The sequence below is a fragment of the Colias eurytheme genome, chromosome 3 (assembly GCF_061535395.1).
Source record: "Colias eurytheme isolate Ceu_HAF_F1 chromosome 3, ilColEury1 Martin Lab GWU primary, whole genome shotgun sequence".
NCBI lineage: Eukaryota > Metazoa > Arthropoda > Insecta > Lepidoptera > Pieridae > Colias > Colias eurytheme.
Window position 1 is genome coordinate 8281532 of NC_142982.1, and position 24847 is coordinate 8306378.

The window sequence follows — 24847 nt, forward strand, 5'->3', positions numbered from 1 at the left end:
AGGTATAGCTAAAAAATTCTTACCGGGGCCGTCCTCTCGGATGGTTGCCGTAAATAGTAGTATCTAAAATGCTACTGTGGAAAAAACAAAACACGTTTGTAGAATGCGTAGAGGAACTGCTGTACGAATTATTTTCCTCACCTATCCCATTGTTTCGTTTTTTCTATTTTTCAATCCTTTATTTATCTCTTTATCTTTTAAAAAAGGCGGAAAACTATTTTTGTAAGATGCCTTATCTTTTTTTTAAGTGTTGTCAGTTTCAAAAAATTTGAAAAATGAGACAAAATATATTATGTTAAATAAAAAGAAATTCAATTTAAATATAAAATGATGCATTTATTATCAAATTAATTTGCACTGGAATGACCAAGTAAAAAACAGCACAATGTAAAAAAAATATTATTTGAATTACTTATTATATTATTTGATAATAGTGAAATTAAATATTAATATTTTCCTCAATCCTGTGGTTGTCCTTATTACAAATTGAGTCATTTGTTTTTGACGAAAGTAGGTATGGTGCAATCTGACAGATCTAACATTTGTTTAAAAAAAGAGAGAGAATTTAAAAAAAAAATAGGATTCTAATCTATTATTCGAATTTTAAATTCCAAAATGCGGTATATATTCGAATCCACGAGATCGAGCCATCTTATAGAAATTATTTGTAGATATGTAAAGATGTTTATTAGAAGTAACATTAACATAGGTTAAATCAATTTAAACTAAATTATACAAATGTAATTTCTAAGGCAACGTATAAAATCAACAAAGAAGTAAATAAGTGTATAGGCTGTATAAGCGCTCTTATTTCCTTAATATCCAAAACCTTATTGACGTAGTGCCGTCTTAAGGTGGAAATATAGTCCAAGGCCTATCAATATACGCGATGGTGCGTACTACGATGGTGTTCAGTGCTGAATAGCGGAGTGCGGCGGCGTACCAGTCGGCCGCCGCAGTATGACGCGACCCGCCAACCGCCTGCCCGCCCCGGGAATGCGCCTAAACCTTAACAAACTCATTATAACTTATTAATCTTATAACAATGCATATTAACCTATATCACGCGTTATTACCCATGCAGTGCCTTCAAACCAAACGTTATTTCATGTTTATACAACTTTAATTAATGTTTTAAGTTGGCTAGATTGTAAGCCTAAATTATTATCGAAGTATGTTTGTGTTCAGAACATTGGATTATTAAAAGTGCGTATCAAAGGACGAAGAGGTGTGTTTACGTCAAAAAGTTACTTAGCAACCGGCGATATGTGATTGATTGATTGTATCAATATTATCGGCCCGTAAACACGTAATAATATTTCTCGTAAAAATTGGCCTACATTGTATTGGGATATATGAGCTTTCCATTTCCCGCTTACCATTCATTTTTTAATTGTATATATAACCTCTCCTTGAAATTATTGAAAAGATTAAATGTAATTTAATGTGTCCTTATAATAAACAACAAAACTGTTAAATAATAAAAATATCATCTTAAAAATTGAAACTTGAAAGAATCGAGATTTCGCGCGAAATAAGCTTCAAGCGCATGTATCCAGATAAAAGTTTAGATAAGAAAGTTTCGCGAAACTTTTCTCACATCTCAAACCGATGCATTTTAAATCTTTGTGTGAAGAAAAAGTGAACAAACCTTAGAGTGAATAAAATGATAGAGTAAAATAGTAAATATACATAGAAAATTATCACTTATCACTGTATAATCGTTATTTAATTATAAATATATAGTTATATTCGGAATATCTCAGTGTAAAAAGTAAAAGTAATTATATCCTGGCTGTTAGTGTTGGTCATGGAAAACGGTGCCTTAAAATATGGGAGCAATAACAACAATAATGACGTCATTGAGGAGAAAGTGGTAAGTGTTCGACAATTTATCATGTATTTTAGCATAAGCTAACTATTTTTTATATAATAATTCTTCTATTCTTACTATGTTATTAGTTTTGCGTCAGTAGGGACTAATTATTCTTGTGGGAAATACATTAATAGGAGTATTTTCAAGTATAAATTATTTAGAAAAATATCAATGTTATATTGCATTGATGTCGAGTATCGTAGGTTCAACAAAGAGTATACTTACCTTAATTACAGTCAAATAATTGTTTTTTTCCATAAGATGTAAAATAGAGACGAGATACCTAGTAGCTAACAAGGATTTTAAACGTGAACATAAATGCGAAGTATTTTGTAGGTATGATTTATGAACATTCGACCGTTTGTGTTTTATTATTGCTACTGTATAAGTATAATGTCAGATTCCATGCCGACATCCATCAGATATGCTGCATGCTACAAAAACAAAAGACAAATATTTTCGGATCAGTTGATCCAGTTGATTTGAAGATTTGAACTAAGTAGTGAAGCTACGTTTATTAAAAGTTCTGTTTGTACTTTGATTTGCATTGTATTTAATATGATTAACACATTCTTCACGCGACTTCTATTTCTTCTGATGTAAAGCTGAAAACTGATTAGTAATTTATACAAGATTGTTTTCAATATTTAATTTATTACGACCCAAGAGTACCTAATTTAAAAGTGAAAATCGTCTGTTTTTTTTAAATAAAAATATCCCATGGAAATCAATACATGTAAGGTATTCTTGCATATCCACGCTTTAAGAAAAAAGTAAGTATAAAAAAAGGTTTTCTATATATCAATATCAATACTGCTTTCCGAAACGGTAGTAAATGTTAAAACTGTTGACGATTCAAAAGTGCTTTTAGAAGAAGTCTAATGGAATAAATAGGTTTTTGAGTTTGAGTTTAACGTTCCTATAGACTATACAGTACTTTCCATAAAAGATTTAGATAATGTAAAAAGAGGGTGGGTCAATATCTATCTAATCACCAATTTGTTAATTTATTATTGCATAAAATTGATATTATATGTCAGGCCTCTATCGGTGTGAAATTCCACTGTATGAATAACGTCATTAGTAATCGTGATGAGCAAATGATAACTATTAATTAAAAGTCATGTCTAATTGCACATATGAGTTTTTAATTATTTTATCAGTTATAAAACATGAAAAAACATGCGTGGAAACTCACATTATATATTCCATATTAGATGGGGTGTATAGCTTAATAAATTATGTTTGCTAATTATAAATCTTAATATATATAAATCTCGTGTCACAATGTTTGTCCTCAATGGACTCCTAAACCACTAAATCGATTATAATAAAATTCGCACACCATCTGCAGTTCGATCCAACTTGAGAGATAGGATAGTTTTTAAACATGTAGGTACCACGGAAGAAGCCGGGGTGGACCGCTAGTATACTTATAAATACTTATCCAAAAGTATAATTTTATTAAAAACAATGAAGTTTTGAAAGTTTTGTGGAGTAAGATTTCCGCATAAAGGAAAACTCTCTGGAAAAGGCACTAATTGCTTCTCTTTCCCTTTTAATTACCTCTTTACTAAGCTAACTAATGAAGGGCAAGTCAGGGCTATTACCCGAAATGATAAAGCAGGCGTTTATTGCTAAAAAGACGAAATATAAATTACAACCTATTTATCCTAACAACAACTTTTATAATTTTAATTAGAAAAGAACTTATTAACATTCCGTTCTAGCCTCCGCGAAGCAGGGTTCCCTCGTGTTAGTTCATTTTAGATAAAACGTGCAGTAATAAGTGTAATACAAATTTTACAATAAAACTTGCTTTTTGCTGAAATTGTTATTGTTATTCAGTTTCTGTGTTGATTTGACTTTGTAGCTAAATTTACATATTTCAGGCAAAAAAATTAGATAATGTTTATTTGTCATTTAACATATTGTTTATTTCACAATATTGGTCTGTCAGGTTACCTGTGTTTTAGAAAAAAGTGTCTCCCCTTTAAAAAGTTCACACATATATTATTTGTTACGTAGACGATATAATTTGTGATGCATTATAATTAGAATTTAATAATAATTGATACGTGAATAAATAATAACTGGATCCAATTAAATATCACCACCGCCAAGGTTACAAACGACCCTAGATTATAGATATTTTATTTGTAGGGATAATCAAGTATTGATTAGTAGTTATGATAACGCTAAAGGTATAATGGTATTATAATTTTATCAGTTTTATAATTCGTAATATTTAACTAGTTTGCCAGTCACGGTGATTGTGTTGTAAATTATTATTAAGCGAGTCACCGTTATCGTTGATATAAAAACGATTGTAAAAAGGTTGCCTTGTATAAAAAAAAATTAACGTCTTTACATGTTGTGTCTTGAATATATTATGAACACGAGCACTTTCTTAGCGACAAAATACGTAGAGCCTGACAGTTGAATAACTCGTAGCCTTCTCGTAGCATTGTTGGTCCGTGGAACGTATCTCATTATAGGGCGTAGCGACTACGGCAAAGAGAATAAGCTCTACATCAATGGCCATGCTACGTAAATACTGCGCCAACTTGAAGACTCCCACAAAACTGGTGATATCATTTTCCGCTCGAATCTCGTACATCCATTAGTTTATTGCTTCATTGAAAAATGGAAAGTTTTATTCGATAATTCTATGCCAAGAATATTAAATTTTATATATTAATACTTCTTTGTACCGTACAGAATGATTAAAAAATATATATTAATGTATTTTTTGACCTATACGAAAAAAAAATATCAAATAAATAACGATTATTTAAAGCAATCACTTGTCTAAAATCTAATATATTCGAATGCTGAAATCTTTCTTGTTTATATAATAAATAACTTTAATTGTTTAGTTAATATTATAGGAAACAGATTTTCGTATACGTCACATACGTGTTTTGTTTCTTGGTTTTGTTAAAGTACATTAGACAAGCAAAGTATAGAAAAATACTATGAAAGAACAATGAAAACAGATACTTTTAATGACACAGGTAGCTATATTTTTATCCGTTATACACGTTAGTTATAAATGACAAATTGTAATTTCTATAAAACAGCATAATTTGCAAGTATTTCACATTAATTGGCCTTGCCGTTTTCGACAAGCAATCATTACTTTTTGAAAGTAATTTACATTTTTAAAACAAAGGTTAATGAGTCTAAACTTAACAAATTGTTATTTTTTTTGCGGCAGTTTATATTATCTATCTATTAGCTGCGTCCCGCGGTTTCACCCGCGTAAATTAGTTTTTCCTATCCGTCCTTATGTTCGAATGTTTATCTTTATGAAATATCAGAATAAAAGAAGCCTAAGTTACTCCTTATTATATCACCTATTTGTCAGTGAAAGTCACGTCAAAATCCGTAGAGCCGTTCCAAAGATTAGCCGGGACAAACAGACAGACAGAAATTGTAAAAATTACTATTTTCGTATAATATGTCGTCGTCGTCGTCGTTGGCCTATATTACAAACGGTTTATGGTGCTATGCCTGAGCATTTTTTTCGTATATGTGCAGGGTTATATATCCAGATTATACATTTAATAAAAAGCGGTTATTTCAATATTACAAACAGACACTTTAATTTTATTATTGGTATAGATGTATATATGTACATTTTCTTTCGGAAATAAATCCCTCGATATAGGAATTATCATTAATTAAATGAATTGTTTGTCAATATTTATCGTCTGATAAAAATAGTATTATCATTTTTCGCTGTAAGCATCTATTCTTTTTCTATCTTAATATTTCGTAAATTACTATCACTAATCTGTTATTACGAAATATTAAAATAATATAACGAAACGTATTCGATAGAAAAATACCATATTATTCACCGCATTTATTTATTCCGTATTTATGTAGTACTAGCGCCCCGGCTTCGCCCGTGGTACTTCGCAATAAAAGGTAGCCTATGTTCTATCTCAGGGTCTAAAGATTATCTGTGCCAAATTTCATCAAAATCGGTCCAGAAGTTTATGCGTGAAAACCATACATACATACAAACATTTCCTCTTTATAATATTATTATAGTACATAATATATAGTATAGATTAACCAAACGATATGTATATAACTAACATATAATTTAAGATAATAAATACAATTTATGCATACGTTAATAGGTAACAACGAGCATAGAATAAAATACTCTTTACGAAATTACATTAAATCTAGTAACCATTCTCCAATATTAGTCAAAAAATCAAACCAAAACAACCTTACATAACATCCAAAATCAATAATAACATGAACAAGTTTCTTTGACAATTCTTTTCATTATTGATCAATTCGTATGTAAAAATATCACAATTTCCACAATAAGGTATTCCAAACACGTCTATATGTATATTAATCGTATATTTAAGTCATATTATGAATAAATATTGGAGCGTTATTCATCCATTCATGTAATATAAGTTACACATGCTACTATGGCTCCGCTAAAAACATTGAATAACGTCAATTGATTCTCACAAGTGAAAGTGTTATATCTACCAACAGGCACGTCTTAGCATAACGGCCAGCATAGTTAACTAGTCGCATAGGGCTGCTGAATCGGTTACACGCGATAGGTCAAGGGCTCTACACGCCCAAACGATGGAAATCTAGATAATTGCACTGCAGCTTATGTAACTTCCATTAAACTCTTACTTGGAAGTGGCAGTGCGGATCTCATTAAAAGCATACTTAAAGTCGTATGTGGACTTATGTAATCGGAGTGTCTTGTTGATATTTGAAATTTATGTTCGTCAATCAATACGTTTTTACGAATGTATCGAATTATTGCTTATGATTCATGTATCCTAAATAATTAGCAATTAATTGTGTTTGATATCATATTATAGTTAGTATGTATTTTGGGTGCATCTATAATTATTAATTTTGAAATGATGCATTTTGTTTTACAAATAAATCCTTTGTTAAAATCCTGAACAAAATAATATAAAAATCGACACAATAACAGAGCCTTTCCAAACGTATTAAAAAGTCTAATTGAATACTTGAAATAATTACGACAATTATATTAACTAATAGGGTATATAGAGAATTGGCAGCAGGACTATAGTGAATTAATAACTATTTCATAATTATAATATATTCAGATAAAATTTTATTACTCATGACATGACTACATGAAAAAATTCTACCGGGTTTAACATCGACCTTTCGAACACTTCGATAAGAGTCTGTTTATATGTTAGAAATAGAATATGAACATATTATTATGTCCCTGAAATGCATAACGAACGAAATTTAAATCAATATTAGTATACTGTACAACGGTTCTATTGTACATTAGGAAAATACAAAGACAGGCACGTGACCCACGTAGTATTCAGGAGCGTGGCATGGTGACAATGCTTTTCAGCTGAAATATTGGATGTCGGTGGGGGTTGTGCGAGGTCACGCCTGCGTTCGTGTGCCGTCGGCGGCCGTCGGCGACTGGGCGGCTGGGGCGCCCGCCGGAGGGCGGCGCAGCGCGCGCACAGCGACCTCTTGCGTGCGCCGCGCATTCCGATCGAGTTTATGTCCGGCGACCACGCTGCGGACCCTGCCGCCTCTTACACTGCCATCGAATTGTTATTTAAATACCGTTCCTGGAGCCTCGCCTCTTGCGAACGACGACGCGATTTATACCTTGTCTATTCCATGACAGAAATACCGAATTAAGCTAAAAATTTACGATATAATGTGCAAAAGTAATATAAACGAGTCGAGTGCTTGCTTAATCGATCGACGCATTAAAAAGTAAAAACTGTTATCATCGTTCTATGGTTATATTTTCAGATTTTGTTGCGCTGTGATAAAGCTCCTCGTACGGTTAAAGCTTTACGATTTTATAAACCGAAAACGGTCGGTTGCAGCTTGTGAAATTGTAAATATTAAAATAATATTGGTGCCGTCCTGTGCTTAGTTCATACTGTGAAGAGTGCGTCGATATTTTAGAGGTGTTTTTTTAACGTTATTTCTTTTGCGAGCTTTTGCAAATTTTATTTCCTTAATCTAATTTTGCGTTTATTTGCTATTTTTGTGAAAAAACGCGATCCATGCTTGGAGTTATGACTACCATGGTATGGTTTCCTTTGTCTACGTTATATTCTATCTTGTAAAAAAAGTAGTTTTAATTTTAATATCTTACTATCCATTCGTAGGCTAACTGCTTCTAGCAACTTTAAGAAAAATAATCATTTAAAGCGCCACCAAGAGCTTTCATACATTTTATGCATACTGATTTATAGGAACAGAAAATCAAATACATATCTCTAAATATTTGTTATCAACACTATTTACGAATTTTTCATGGCTAAATCTTAAATGTTTCGGCAAACCAGTCCAATTTAACATTTGGAACTATAATTATGAATATATTTATTTATTAGTGTAATTTTGTAATGAAAGAGAAATAACCGAGTTACCCATAATCTTAAAAACGTCTCATTACGGAATAGAGACTTGGACGAGAGATTGAAGACGCTCTCTTACTTTACTGTCTAAAACAATGTCAACAAGAGTTTACAAGACAAAGACTTCTTAGAACAATACGTACACCATCCGCGCTGCCATCACACACTAGATCTCAGTAGTTTAGAATACTTAATAGATGCTAGATTAATTTAATGTTATCAATCTCGTAGTTTTATAGTTGGTACTAGGTTTAAAGTGTATTTAGTTAATATTGTTAGCGATTAGTCTATTTGTTATATCGTTTCACTTTATTGTCACCATTCGCTTTCAAGTAAACATAGCGAGAGGGCGGTATGTGGATTAAGATTTGAGACGTAAAGTTTTGTATTACATAAAGTCTTCAGACGCAGCTTAGATTACGTAAGATTGCGCGTAGCTCTATGTACAAACTACTCATGTATTTCCGTTCCTTTCGCACTAAAGACGCTATTCATTACTGCAGCCCAAATTTAAGTATACTATACACGTCTTTATTAATTTTTGAACTAACAAAGCGTCCACTGTTATTAACGTGATATAAATTATGTATCAATAACTTCGTTTATTGATTAATCGCAAGTCATCAGATGTTAACGAGCCTTTATTGCATACCTACACAGTGAGTTTAATGCGGTGTATTTCATATTATTCTACACTATAATGTGAACAAGTGTTTTTTTGTTAATCTTAAATATAATCTATATCAGCCTTGTGGATATTTGCTTAAATTATCACGTCATGTGTTTATAACTTTATGATTATATATTATTAAAAGCTTGTATGGAATAAATTATCGTAATTAAATGAAAACAATGAAGTTTGACGCATCGTTTATATCTAATTTTTTTTGGATATTGATCTTATATTGATATTGATAATTACAAAACAAACTTAATTTGAACATACAACAATAATGTTATTTATGTGTTCTAAATAATTGACGTTTAAGTATTCTTGTTATGTACATTAGTATTTATGATAGGATATTATCAGAAATCTAGTAAATATACATCTAACTACATTGAAGTATTGAAGTTAAACAAGCGTAAAGCACGATGAATAGGGGGCAGCTACCCGTTGACACAGTGTTGAATAAGGCACGGCCTCGTTTCCCCCTTTCAGCTCCTACAGTATGCTTACAGTTATAGATGTATAGAGTCACTATAGACCCCAATCAGCAACCATCATTCAATCTCGAAAATTACCTGTTGCATTCGAAAGTAAACCTACACTAACATTCCATTTCATTGTTAAATAGTTTTTCATTAGGAATTATTATTTTACTTCCATTCGCACGTTTTAGAACTTCCACCGGAAAAGAGTAGAGGATTAAGGCTTCTTTCGAAAACCATACCATAGTACATAAATCGATACATCACCTCATAGAATTGATTAAATTCAAAAGTATATGAACAAATCAAAAAAAATCCGTATCGGGATCAGACGGACCAGTGGAGGTAATCGCGCCTCTATGCAATACCCGGCAATCGCGCTGCTGGAGACGGCGTCGGCGCACGAGAGGGCGGCGCTGGCATGTGAGCACCGGTCCCGGTGAGAGCGTTGGCGCGGCAGCGGCATGGAGGAGCGCCCGCCCGACGTGCCCCTGATCGTGACGCCGCCGGGCGCCGGCGCGGGCGCCGCGCTCACCACCTCGCGGCGCGCCGCCTCCGCGCGCAGCTCCCGCGACGACCCGCCGCCCTCCACTTGGCGCTCCTCGGTGCGTGTGCGCGACACCAGTTTCCGCGGCTCCCGCAAGAGCGTCGTACGCCTCGAACCGCCCTGTAATGGCCTCAACGGGTTGCCCGCCATCGGCAAGGAGGTAATTCTCGTATCTATGAATTACCCGTTTATTTTAAATCGTGTCTATATTTTGTTACGAACCGAACAGATATCGAACGATATATCCTCTTAAAGAAGCTTCAGCTTTATGTTTTGTGTCGATGTTATTTATTTTGCTGCTAACCGCGAAGAATTATGATGATCCCATCCCTCCTAGCCGAGTTTAAAGGGCAGGCTTCACTTTAGGCCACATCGTTTTAAATTGTTTTCACATCAATTCACACTTGCCGGGAGAAATGACTTGACGAAACGAGTACAGAGAAATAATTATAATTCGTGTTAACATGCAACGCCAAAAATTTTAAAAGATATTTATAGAAACGCGAATTTTATTTGAAATATCCGCTGCAACGTAAGCCTAGAGCTGTCGAGGCCGTACGACATTCACGATATGGATCGATCACATTCTCACATTGCCACTGTAGCAAAATAGTGCGAATGTTGTACTTTGTGGTTGATGCGACATTGTGTCGCTTTCACTATTAGACAGTTCACAGACCTACATAACAGCATGTTTAGTAAAGTTGTTTGTACAAAGTACCATGGGGTGTATTTAATGCATTTTCTTTACTTAGGTACTCTTAGAAAAGTTTAACGTTTTTATACTTTGCAATTACAGGAGTTTAAACTGTATGTTGAAATGAGGTAATGAATAATATTTTACCAGAGCATGACACCATCAATTCGATCAAGCTGCCACTCATTACAAAAAGATTTCTATGAAGGTGCGTTATTTATTTCACAACCTGCAAGTTAACACGAAAATATGTTTGTGGAAACGCATGATTGTCCTTATTGTTTTGTTGTTACATCATGATTCATTTTATTTTATTTTTGTGTCAAAACATCGATATACATTTACACGAGTATATTGCGTATATATAGCTATCAGCTAGCTTGCAGCGCCTACCGACCAATAAATGGACCATTGTTGAATTTTGGTATCAAACTTAGACAGACCTGAATGTGTAGTGGTTTATAAAAACAAAACAAGATTATAAGTTATCCAATGACACACATATACACGCCTTACATCAAGAAATCTCTGTAGGTATCAATCAGGTAGACAAAAATCTTTCCATAGAATTGAGGGGACCAGTCTCAATTTTGTAGTATTCCTGACTATGCAATAGCATGTTTGTTATACCAAAATGTAAGCATGTAAGAAGGTTTAACAGTTAAGATTAGTAGTTATCCACCAAAAATAAATTTATTTTTATATTTTAAGAATTGTTAGTGAAATATTTAGGTAATATAGTAAAATTTCCCTAAAGTTGTATTGAACAAATAATTTTATTGAATCTCGTAGAAATTTAACTTTCTAGTCTTGTATTAAGAAATCTTGTATATTTGATAAATGTTATTGGAAGAAATATACATATTTTTTTGTGTCACATACGAAATGTGTGTGTAAATTAATTAATTGAGATTATTAATTTTACTCATATTAATTTTTATTTGACCGAATCAAGGGTGTGTTCCACATACCTGTATAGAAACACTACGACTAATTGAAGACAAAAATAAAAAGTGGATAAAGATCCAATAGCTTGAAGAACACTTGAATGGCACGAAACCTTTAGAACCGCTTAATGTTACTATAAATATTATATGTATTATGGAAGTATGTACTCTTTGTCTGCAGGTCCTGTCTCTGGGCGCGACGGGCGGCCACAAGGGAACCACCCAGCCTTCCCACCCTTGCACTATCCTCCACCATTCTCCTTATAAGGTACGTCACGTTGTTACGAATTATATCATAAATATAAATAGGAATGATCATTAAACATTTCACAGCAGGCACGGTTGTTTATCAACTCAGTACATACAGTTTTATCATGACCTAAATTATTATATAGCGTATTGAATTTCTTTAACGTTAAATCATTAATAGTATATATATATGTATCATTAAAATAAAATACTTATATTGTATCCATATACGTATTTTACTTGAATAGATAAAAATAACATAAATAACCTACATGTGCCAAGTTTGAGTGCCTAGAAGTGGACTCTACTGGTCTATATTTTTCGCTTTTAATATATAAAAATATAAATCCGGTTTTAGCGCTAAAAACACGTCGTATCGAAATAAATATTTATAAAGCGCCCTATCCAGAAACTATTGATATTCCTGAGCATTCTCGAAACATCAATAGCTTGGATTATCTTGATTCATTGACATTGCGACAATACACTGCGTCTTTGTGTATATTTCCAACAACAAGTGAATTCTTGTGGAATGATATAATTGGGTTGTATTTTTTTTTTCTAATCTGTGATAAAATAATAGGCTTGTCGTTTTAAGGATATTTCATGTAATTAATTACTTTTTCTATAAAAATTTGCATAGAACGAAAATATTCGCCCTCTTATGATAACTTGGACATGATATTTTTGTGTGTCCTACTCACGAAAGTTTATAATTTGTGGATATAAAAAATGTTTGTCGCAATGGCCTCTCTCATATTCCACACGCAAAAGCGCAAGCCGTATTAACGGTTAACACGCCATTATTTTCATAGCAATTATGAATTCCAAAAGACCTCATTAGCTATGTAACATTAACTATTCAGCAGAATTTTAAATTTCTTTCTACTGAAAATTTGAACCATTTCATATCGCCATGAATGAAAACGGAAAATTGTTGCAGGCCGCTTGGGATTGGTTGATCCTAATATTAGTGATTTATACCGCAATATTTACACCTTACGTAGCTGCATTTCAACTAAATGAGCCCGACTTCGACAAGAGATCCCGCGCGTTCGGCCAGGACCCCATTGTTATTATTGATATGATAGGTAAAGTTTTTGAATAATTTATTGCTTTTTTATAGCTTAACTTTATTACTTATGTCACTTTGTACAATTTCAGTGGATGTGACGTTTATTATCGACATTCTAATAAACTTTCGGACTACATACGTAAATGCCGCCGACGAAGTGGAGTCGGATCCTGCCAAGATCGCTATGCATTACTTACGCGGATGGTTTATCATTGACCTGGTAGCCGCTATCCCCTTCGACCTACTTCTCTTCGGCACCGATACCGATGAAGTGAGACGCTTTTACCTCGCATACCACTCACTCATCTTTCTCATTTCACAAGATTACACACAACTTATACTAGTTCTAGTCAGTTAAATAAATGCCTGATTTTTAGACGAAAATAGCTTCAAGGTTATCAATTGTCCGAAAACATTAATACAAATGCTAGTCCAAATTCATTTCTAAAATATGATGAAACGACATTTTATATTTATTTCTAGCTTTCGTTTAGTTTTATTTATATATTTATTTACAAACCCCTTTTATTTTAATATTCGTAGGATAGAATTCAGAATTAAGGGTCATGTTCCATTTCTACAAAAATCGAAACCTTAGGTTATATCTGTAGAAACAGTTTTCTTTCGGACAAATGAAGCTTTGGATGATCTAGCCCCACACGTGCTGTAGTGGAATGCATTTATTGCATCTGACACTCTTGAATAATATTCGAACACTATTCAATTTAATCATCATTTATGCCGATCACAAAAAAGCCCAATATTTTTAGCCTTAAGCAATATGAAATCTAATAAAAATTTTACTTTAAATATAGCTCGGTCCCATTATTATCAGTCTCTATTACCTCAATAAAAATGTACCTATTAAAGTGCTTCCATCTTATCATAAACCGATTACATACTCTTTTGATATATTTAAATGATTTTGTTTTTCTTTGTTATTTTTGTAATAAAGTCGGTATAATGAGGACCCAAGGTGGGTGCGTACTGAATTTGTATTACCATTTCTTGTTACAGCAGGGGCTGGAAAGTGATGAGGTATACCATCTTTGTGAAGTATTTTTATGTTGCTGCCACTATTTTTATTACATTTTAGTTATTGTATTTGAATTACTTTCCAATAGCCGTTCTAAATCCACCAATGAATGCGTTAATGGAAGATAAGGACGCTTCCTTTAAGCAAAGCGTATGGTTGTTTTAAATTTTACACTGCGCTGAATATTCTGAACGCTCACTCGCAATTCACGAGCTTAGCCACTGAGGAGTCCTATACTGACAGTAACATAAAGGAATGTTATGACTGTATGAAATAGCGTAGTTGCTTTACAAATATCGATTCCATATCGATTGTACCGACAATAACAGTTATAGAGCGATAAAATTCTCAAATAAAAATACCGATAGTCGTGTGTTTTTCAGGACTGTCGATCTAACAATCGCAACTAATGCCAAGGTGACCTTTAGGTCCTTCACATTACATCTTCATTTTAGCATGAATATTTTTTACTTGTATATAAAGTAAATATTAACAGAATGATAAGTTTACATGCTGTTACAATTGTATAGATAACTAAAGGACATTGTTTTGAGAATAATGATTACGATAGAAAAATAATGCTTTGGTATGCAACGAGATTTTGGTAGTTACAGCAAATATATTAAATAGCTTAAGCATTTCATAGTAAAAGTGCAAATCACGGAATGCACAAAGCTTGGTAGCCGATACGCTCACACTTCCCAGACTATAATATTTTGTACAAATCAAAAGTTGCCTTTCACGACATAACAAAGCACGAGATATTTCAAAAACATTATAGCACCCACCTTACATCTAAAAATAATTTAATTATTCATTCATTATATATTTTTTCACATTCAATTTTTTTGTATTGGATATTTTTGTATCAAATTAATTATTTTTTTAATAATTTTGTGTGAAATTATTTTTTTTTTTCATTCTTTGTTTCTAAGAGTATACTTATTTAAAACTTGCTCTTTGAAATAAAAATACTTTTATAAATTAACATTTTATTGACCCTAACCTTGGTCTATTTAAAAGTTCAATAATAAATCCAAAAACACAAATAAACTACATACTTTACATAAAAAAGAATGTATAATGAATAACTTAATCTGCCATAGTCTATAATTATTATAAATTTTAAAATACAAATATTTAAGTTTATAATTATTGTTCTATTAAAAGAAGAATCATTTTAAAATCTTATGCATTATTTTTAATTTTTACATTTTAATAAACATATTTTTAAATAAATGTAAATACCATTGGCAGATATTTCCGAATTGCAGTAAGTATACTCTCAATATATTTTTTATTTGTTTGTCCATAATAGACCCCCAAAAGTAAAATCGTCTAGCTAGAATTGGTCCCATGTATCTATAGAGAAGTAACGTAAAATTCTCTACGTATACGATAGTCGAAGAAACTAATATCTCACGTACTATCATAACTAGTTATGTCGCATTTACACATCCTATTCATAAGAAGTATACAGACGTATAAATGAAATGTGCACAAACGTAACTATATATAAAATTAGATATAAGTTTGGTGATAAGTGCTATAGATTCGACCTACATTGAGTAACATATTTAGATTAGATTGTAACGAAACATAGACAAAATATAACCCCGTAATTATACTGGTATAACATTAGAATTTATGCAATTACTTGCACTGCATTAAATGATGCCAGATTATATCAGTTTGGAGTATTCGCTTACCTTATAAACTGCAATCCCCCGTATGGCTGAGTAAAGATAATATAATGCTCGATGATAATAGAGTTTTACTGCTTGATTAAAGGGGCTCGCTGCTAGGCCCATTGACGCTCACTAGTTTTCTGCGAACAATGCTTGAGTTCGTTTTGCAGCTATAATGATATTGCTTGTTTCGAGTGGCTTCTTCAATATGCTTTTTAATTTTGCAGACAACTACGCTCATTGGTTTACTAAAAACAGCGCGACTGTTGCGCTTAGTGCGAGTCGCAAGGAAAATAGATAGATATTCCGAATATGGCACAGCCGTCCTCCTCCTCCTTATGGCCACGTTTGTTCTTATCGCCCACTGGTTGGCATGTCTCTGGTGAGTGCTTTCTTGATATGTTGTTTGTAAATAAATTTTATTTGGTATGTAATGACGGCTTTCATTTAAGGTACGCTATCGGAAACTGGGAGAGACCTCAACTTCAAGCTCCCATCGGCTGGCTAGACGCCCTTGCGAATGATGTACAGGCTTCCTATGATAACTCGACTGGCCCCTCTATGAGGTAAGAAACATTTTTTATTATAATAGATATTTATAATAAAATTCTTTCAATGACTTCGTCCTTCTTCATTAAACTAGCTGAAAAAACCATGATGAACAAGAATAACAATGCAACGTGCGTGCGTGTAATGAACATTTTGTGTCTTTAAGTCATCAGGCAATGAAATATTTTATATCAAATTTTCAATTCAAATTTGCGACGACTATTGAAATAATAATCATCTCTTTTGTAGATCCCGGTACATAACAGCTTTATATTTTACGTGCACTTCCCTGACGAGTGTTGGTTTTGGCAATGTGGCACCGAATACAGATATGGAAAAAGGATTTACGATATTCGTCATGCTTGTTGGATGTAAGTGAACTAAAACTGTTTCTCAATTTTCAAATTTCAGTCAAGAAATAAATAATTTTTCCCAAACATAAAATCCCTAAGTTAAACAAAAAGGAAAGGAATGTTGTACGTTTATATGAATTAGATTATTTTTGACGATTTTAAAACAGTCTTGATAGAAGTTTAATATTTGCACGCACTCTTTCATTCTTCTCATTTGAACTCTATATAAAAACACGAATTTTTCCAACAGCACTAATGTACGCTAGTATTTTCGGAAATGTATCGGCGATTATACAAAGACTGTATTCGGGAACGGCGAGATACCATACACAAATATTGAGAGTTCGGGAATTCATTCGTTTTCATCAGGTATTATACTTTTCCTATACTTAGTAGGTACATACCATTTTTTACAGTAAAGTTATGCAAATACAATAACATTTTAATTATTCGTATAGTCATAAGCAGTTTAATTCAAAATTGATTATTTCTATCTAGAGGTAGGCAAATTTGTTCCATAGACGATTCCATCCACTCTACATAATCGATTTTACGAGCAAATAGGTTAAGTTGTCTTAATAGTACTTCGGTCTTAGAATAGGTTAAAGAAGTACCTACCTATCAAATCCTTATTAATAACGACAAGGATTGACCTGTTTAAACATGTATTATCATTTTAGATAACCAACCCTCTCCGCCAAAGATTAGAAGAATATTTCCAACACGCGTGGAGCTACACAAATGGCATCGATACTTCTAGAGTTTTAAGGAGATTTCCTGAATGTTTACAAGCGGATATCTGCTTACATTTAAATCGCAATTTATTAGCTAGCTGTGCTGCTTTTGAAGGTGCTAGTCCGGGATGCTTAAGGTAATATTTTCTTACTTGTTTTATTTTATTTCATCACATAGTATTTTCTTAAAATGCTCGAACAATTGAATGAAAACTCAGAATTAACGTATTTTTTATGTATGCTACAATTCTACCAGAAATAAACGGTATCTTTTTACATGCGATATGCAAAAACATTGATAGCATTAATTATTCCTTTAAACATTTACTAATGACTATTTTAAAAATTTTCTGTTTCCTAATAAAACAATGAATTGTTTCAGGGCTCTATCTTTAAGGTTTATGACTACGCATGCCCCTCCCGGGGAGACCCTTGTCCACCGCGGTGATGTGCTTTCCTCGCTATATTTCATCTCTCGTGGTTCGATAGAAATTTTAAAAGATGATATTGTTATGGCTATCTTAGGTACGTTCTTAATCACTTAGTATTTAAATTGATTCCTTTTTATTTGTTAAAATCTCCCATAATTATAAGATTTATCATTTACTGTATTATTCCAATAATAATTGTATTATTCCGAAACGATTTGTAAGGATGTTGCTAAGATTTGTTCTTATCTTTTTTATTTGAAATTTACGATAAATATTTTATCCTTATTGCATAACATTTAGAAAGTTACAAAATGCCAGAGGATCAATATAAAAATTACATTTATTGTTAACTCCTACAGGTAAGGACGATATATTTGGCGAAAACCCCTGTACCCATAACACAGTCGGCAGAAGCAACTGTCGAGTGAGAGCACTAACATACTGCGACCTGCATAGAGTACATAGAGACGATCTACTCGATGTCCTCGAATATTATCCCGAGTTCCGGAGCACCTTCATGAATAACCTGGAAATCACATACAACATGCGTGATGTAAGAATAATAATTTTGAATTTTAAAAAATTTCCTCTACATAATATCTAATAATACATATTTTGTTATCTTTAGAGTATTTTTCCACGAATAATTTTTCCTTAACTGATATTTAAAAATTAACTCGTAAACACTTTCTGAAATACACTCCTAAAAGCACTCTCCTAAATCTCATTTTGTTTCATGAAATTTTCACACATTAATCACAAGATAAGGATTTTTTTATCAAGTAATTATTTTATGTCACATCTAAGCTTGGGAATTTAATCAAAGATAAAAAGAACACGTTAAGTAGTAACCGATGAACATACATATTCATGTACATATTGACTTTTAGGAAGAACTTGGTGGATTAGAGCCAAGGCGTCGGATGCGTTATGAAAATGCTAATGAAGCTCGATTGTTAAGAGAAGCCTACGCGCGAACTAATCGCAGGCCTCAAGCTGAAACATTTGCTGATAAGGTAATATTTAATTAGAGAACCCAGACTATAAAAAATCTTTTTCAGAATGGGTTTTCTTCAAAACTCGACCTCTAAAGGGTTGTAATAGAGGATGAAAGTTTTTGTCGAAGAATTTTTCTATTCTTAAAACTGCGAGGAAATGCCTCATAATATAAATATTCACCCTATGTACTCGTTATATAAATAAAACTATTTCGACCATTCCCTTGACATAATATCCTTTACAATCTTTAATTTTTTTTTTATCATTAGGATTCACAATGCAGCGATGAGGATACAGAATCTACACCAAGTCGAGGTATCTTAGAATTTTCTACTGATAAGGCTGGACAAGATGTCACTCCTCTTAACTTTAATTTTAGTAAGCAACGCTCCACCACGCTCAACTCTATAACAGGTAAGAACGTCTTTCTTAGACAAATACTTGGGAATGTATAAATAAACAGTTTTGATTCCTATCTTTATTCTAATCCAAATATTAACTACGCTTAAGATTACCAAAAATATACCATACAATATTCAGTCACGCATGGAACAAACAATTTAAGCGTGGTTAGTGATAAGCATTCTTTTTATTTCTCATTAGAGTAGATGCACATAGAGTCTGGATGGAACAATGTGCAAAATTCCCTTAATACTCCTTTGATTCTTTCGTTTTATGTTATTTTTTATTTTTCGTTTTGTTTTAATTCTATTTAATAATGTAGAGTTAAGAAATATTTTCTACGTTAAAGTGATACAGATATTCATTAATACCTGCATTAATAATTTTGCTTGAGAAAGCAAAAGAAAAATAATGGGCTGATGAAAAATACTTAGTTTAAAATGAATCATAAGCAGGAAATAAAAGCTTCACATCAGTGATTTAATGTAGGGTTATATTAAAGATCTACAATCTTATTTACTTAACGCAGCATGTGGAATGCTTATTCCCAATTTTCCTGAATGATTACTGGCGATGAGGATAATATGGTAGTCATTGTCTGAGTTCAGTTAACTTTGATTCGAAATAAATAAGTATCCGTATTTTCCTCACCGCCCTGCTCTGAGCGCGGCCCTTGTGTGCAGGCATGCTTGCGCACTTTAAACGGAGCTTCCCAGACCTCTATCATCATAAAACGCACCAGCCGCTACACAACAAATACTGTAAGTATTTAATCAACTTTATAGTGCATGTTTTAAACATAAACAAACCATCAGTTTAAAAAAGTTACCACAAAACAAGAGATTCAAATGCAATGGTCCCGACGACTATGTAATTGTTATAAATATTGCAGCTTTGAAAACTTGCAATGGCTTTTATATAAACACAATCAACTCACTCAATGTACTCAATTCCAGCGCAATCTACGCCACAAACGTATAGAGGTCGAGCAGCAGTCCGGCGGCAGTCATCTGTGGGTCCCTTAAATGATACTTCCCCGCTAACTTCAGCTGCTGCCGGCGAGCCCGCAGTTAGCACGCCCGCACACAGCACAACTCTTCCCGTGTCAAGCCTCAGCACAAATCCTAGTTCGTACTATACGAACGCATCGCCGAGTCCTCCAGCGCCAGCTCCCGTCCACGTCTCCTGCGATGATATCCTCGCGCCTTCTGCGACTCAATCTGTTGGAAGAACTCCATCATCTAGATCTGCACCCCATTCGGCTGTCAATTTACATATGACTGGACGTCCAACTGCTCTTGTACTGAACGGTGAAAGAACTCAAAATTCAGGAGTGCAGGTATGTCGTACTTTTCGTAATGCTACTATTATTTTCATAATTAAATAAATATTTTAATCAATATCATAAATTTACAGGATACTGTTTCACCACAGTACCAAAACGTGGGAGCAGCTGCAACTGCAGCTTCTGTGACGACAATATTAACAAGGCTAGAAGAATTAAGCCGCCGAGTAGCTGTATTAGAAAATGGATTAACTGCGGATGTGCGAAGAATCTTGCAGTTGTTGCAAGCCCGTGAGATGCCCCACCATAACGCAGCTCCAGCTCATACTCCATCGCAACCGTTACCTAAAGCATCTCTGTCGGTACCTCAGAATAATGATGTGCGTAATCCTATGTCTCTCTGTCTCTCTTTTTTAATTCGTTAATAAATTAAAAAAAGGATAACTTATATATTTTATAATATGTGTACAGTGTACAATGAATAATTTATTTTTCAACAAAAAGTCTAATAAACATTTATAGATACTTTTATAAAAAATATACAAGTTCCTACACTTATTAAAAATATTTCCACATGACACATTAACATATGCAATTGATACTGTCTGTAGAACCAATGGGAGTGGAACTGGAACGGAGACCGTGAGCGTGGCGCACGACCGAGAGGCGAGCGCGCCGACCGCACGCCGGGAGTACAAAGGTCCGCCTCAGAGCCGCACGCACCTGTGCCGCCGGTTCTGCCGCCTCCACCGCACTCGCATTCCTTCTACAGGTAAATAATAATAAATTAATTAGTTATACAAAAAGTATGAATGAAGCGATAATAAATAAATAAGAGAAATCAAACACCAAAAAGCTCTTTCAAAAGCTCCTTGTTTATCCCTCAATCATATCTCTGGCTTTTTGAAGTGGAACTTTTAAAGGTGCGGTTGAGAGTAAATTTCAAGGTAGCGTCATGGCAATACCGTCACGTCATGGCGAAAGGTGACGATATTCGTATCTTTCAATCTTGCTAAAGAAGTTTCACTTCTGACACGTGTGCTAGACACACACGCTCTTTAACATCATGTATAGTACGATTCAAACTTAATGGTGGCTCGAAAGTTAGGTGCAGGTGCGAGTGCGGGTGCTTACAGGTCCCTTAAGGGGGCGCATAAAGCAAAATAACCAATCTTCTATTAGATGATACGTGTAATATGCAAGACCAAATCTAAAAAATAAAATATATATCAAACTAGATGATATGTTCAACGATTCCGTTTAATCAAAAACATAAAATATTAAAATTTACTCGATAAAAAAAATCACCAAGTTAGCTCTAATTTTCACACTTTTACATTTTCTACTTGACATGGTAATACTTATTATGATTTTTTTTTCATAAACAATTATATTAAAACATTTGCAAGATATTTGTCAGAGCATTTTGTGTAATTACTTTTAGTTTTGGTTTTATCTGCGATAAACCACTTTTGGCGCTCTTTTTTTCTCGAGATAAACATTTGATTTTGTGACGATAAAAGTGGTTGATGGTGGTTGTGACACTTGCAAGGGAATCAAAACCTACAGGGTGCTTCCCGTGAACTCAGAATCTTGAAATTTGGTACGAAGCAACGTCTTATAGCATAGATAAAGGAAAAATTACGAAAACCATAAAAAACCTTGCAGGTTTGTACGGAACCCTCGGTGCACGAGTCCGACTCGCACTTGGCCGGTTTTTTTTTTTAAATTTTAAATTTTAAATTTTAATATTTTATGTTTTTGATTAAACAGAATCGTTGAACATATCATCTAGTTTGATATATATTTTATTTTTTAGATTTGGTCTTGCATATTACACGTATCATCTAATAGAAGATTGGTTATTTTGCTTTATGCGCCCCCTTAACGTCCCTGCGCATCGGATCGTACGATGCCGATTCCGAGCCGCCATTAAGTTTGAATCGTACTATACCCATTTGGTACGATATCTGACAGTTCTGTTTGCGGTGCAGGTAGTGTGAGGCAGGCGAGACGAGCGCTCCTCGCTCCCGGCCATCGACGCGCTCGCTCGCAGAGTCCGCCTCGTGCGGCTCGCTGGCGGGCGGCTCGCCGGCCGCTCCCGAGCCGCCCGCGCCCCCCCCTCCGCCCGGCACGCGACCCGCCGCGGCCGCCCGCGCGCGCTTCCACTTCTGCCGACGCATCACACACGTCCGCCGCGACGACGCGAGAACCTTCCTATGACGCGACATGGACCAATTTTGTACCTTATTCGGTCGTCGAGAGTGTACAGTCGGACGTATTGAACGGTCTATAACGTGCGCTGAAAAAAACCGCGCTATAATTAAATGTTATATTCGACTCGAAAATATAAATTAAATACAATACAGAACATAGACTACTGTGAAATTACAGTGTTTCGAAATGCAATAATCATCGGTGAACGTATTGGGTGTTTTTTTTTATTAATTAACATAAATTTGAGTGTCAATAACGTTATTTGATACACTTAAAATTTATTTATACGAGGCAATAGTAATAATCGAATCGGTTTAAGTTGATCTTTACGTTATTTTGAAACAATTTTAATCATAACAATAATTTATTTAAGTGTCTATTATTAAGTTTAGATCTCAGCCGTGCAGAAATAAATAAGTGTATAAGACTGAGGCACTACGTAAATCCGTGAACTGTATTTCCAGAAGAGAGTAAACGATAAACGCTTTCTACCCGTCCTTGCTCCTTGCCTTTACATTGTAGCTAGGTAATAACGAACACTACTTTGGTCAAATTTGAAATGCTCCTTGTGGAAGTGCGTTTATGAAACTTGACATAATTAGATATAAATATCATGCTGAATTCAATATCGCATAAAATTATAGGCGTTTAATTGTAATATTTTCGACTTTATGTACCCAAACTTTGACTGAGAAACATTTACTTATTGATATTATTTTATAATCAGGCATAAATAATGATTAAATACTTAAATTGAAAGTTACGATGGTGGCCACTTAAATTTGTACTAAATGTTATGTATATAAGCGAAAAAATGGTTTCATGATGTTTAAAAGCTAAGATGTGGCTCAAAAGTTTATCCTTATGAGGTTATGCGTAATCCTAGTTAAGAAGACATTTCGCCAATAATAATATGTATATCATTATAAGCAATGTTAAGGCAACCATTCAATTAAAATAAGATCGCGACTACGACATTAAATAATATAATATGACTCTAATATTATATATCATATCGTAGTGCAAGTATCATCATTTAAATACTATATTTAAATGCTTACGTGTGTGTGTGTTTATGTTGTTGGTTAATACACATATTGCATACATACCCATTATTATAAAAGTATGTATGTACTTTTAATGAGCTTTCTTGGTATCACTATTCACTATTCTAGGTTACGTTAATAGGTATGTACCTCAAAATCATTCATGTTTTTCTTTTCTATTTTTTAATAAATATTTACTATGGTTAAAATAGTATATATTTATTTGAATTTACATTAATTTATTCCTTATCATTAATGTACCTTCTCAGTATATGGGTATTTCGATATTTATTTCTACGTCGATCAATACATTTTTATATGAAGTCGTAATAATTATTCTACAATACCATTTACTTAAATGTATTGTTGGAGTGGGACATAAGAGACACACAATTTGCCTAAATATGCCTTCGACGGCCTTGTGCAAAACGGTTTGTAGAGTTCATCATAATTAATTGTACCTATAACCTAAATATGGTACGGATGGAACACTGGGGTCAACGACTGATCGTAGGAGATATTTTATAAAAATACATGAATATTTCATTACATAATACCGTTAATAAGATATCTAATATTAATGAACCATCTCATAAATGCATTGTAATCTCCTTTGATATCCGTGCCTTTTTTTTTGTAATAGTTTGCGTAGAAACAAATCATTAGGATATTAATTATTGTTATTGCAGTGGTTAAAAATTTAGTTAGAATTAAAATCACCGCACTTTTTAACTTTACTTACAATAAAAACTTCGTTCGCATCGTTACTTGTAGATAATATAAGTAGCTATAGTTTTGTAAGTTGGTCAATTGTGAGATGTAGGTAGTATTACACTTTGACTCAAAACTACATAAAATAATTACAATTCGCTGCTTCGCTGTAAAAATCTATAAAATTATTGTTCGCCAAGCACATAGATATAATATATTACCTCCATACATGTTTTGCTTTGATAGTAGTAGCAATTATTGATTAAGAATCTTATACATATTAAGTCAAAGACATCGTATCGAATCACACTTGGTATATTTTATTCATTGAATAAGTTCGATAGTTTTAAATATTTCTTACAAGAAGCTTTACAACATAGCATTTTTTATTACTTTACCACAAAGCTTTACCGATA

At 33.4% G+C, this 24847-nt stretch overlaps 1 protein-coding gene across 2 annotated transcripts; it reads left to right on the top strand.

The window, feature by feature from the left end:
• Nucleotides 1-9929: 9929 nt before the first annotated feature.
• LOC149909791 (potassium voltage-gated channel unc-103-like) lies at nt 9930-21233 on the top strand. Of its 2 annotated transcripts, none has more exons than XM_090119894.1 (18): nt 9930-10172; nt 11838-11924; nt 12849-12996; nt 13070-13251; nt 13998-14018; nt 15932-16086; nt 16157-16270; nt 16503-16624; nt 16857-16975; nt 17287-17477; nt 17723-17865; nt 18131-18324; nt 18662-18787; nt 19040-19184; nt 19856-19933; nt 20129-20511; nt 20589-20837; nt 21069-21233. In XM_090119894.1, the coding sequence occupies exons 1-18, from the start codon at nt 9930-9932 to the stop codon at nt 21231-21233; spliced, it is 2865 nt and encodes a 954-aa protein (XP_089976020.1). The 2 variants fall into 2 exon arrangements, with proteins under 2 accessions (XP_089976020.1, XP_089976021.1); XM_090119895.1 differs by having other exon boundaries at nt 20129-20505.
• The last annotated feature ends 3614 nt before the right edge of the window (nt 21234-24847 follow it).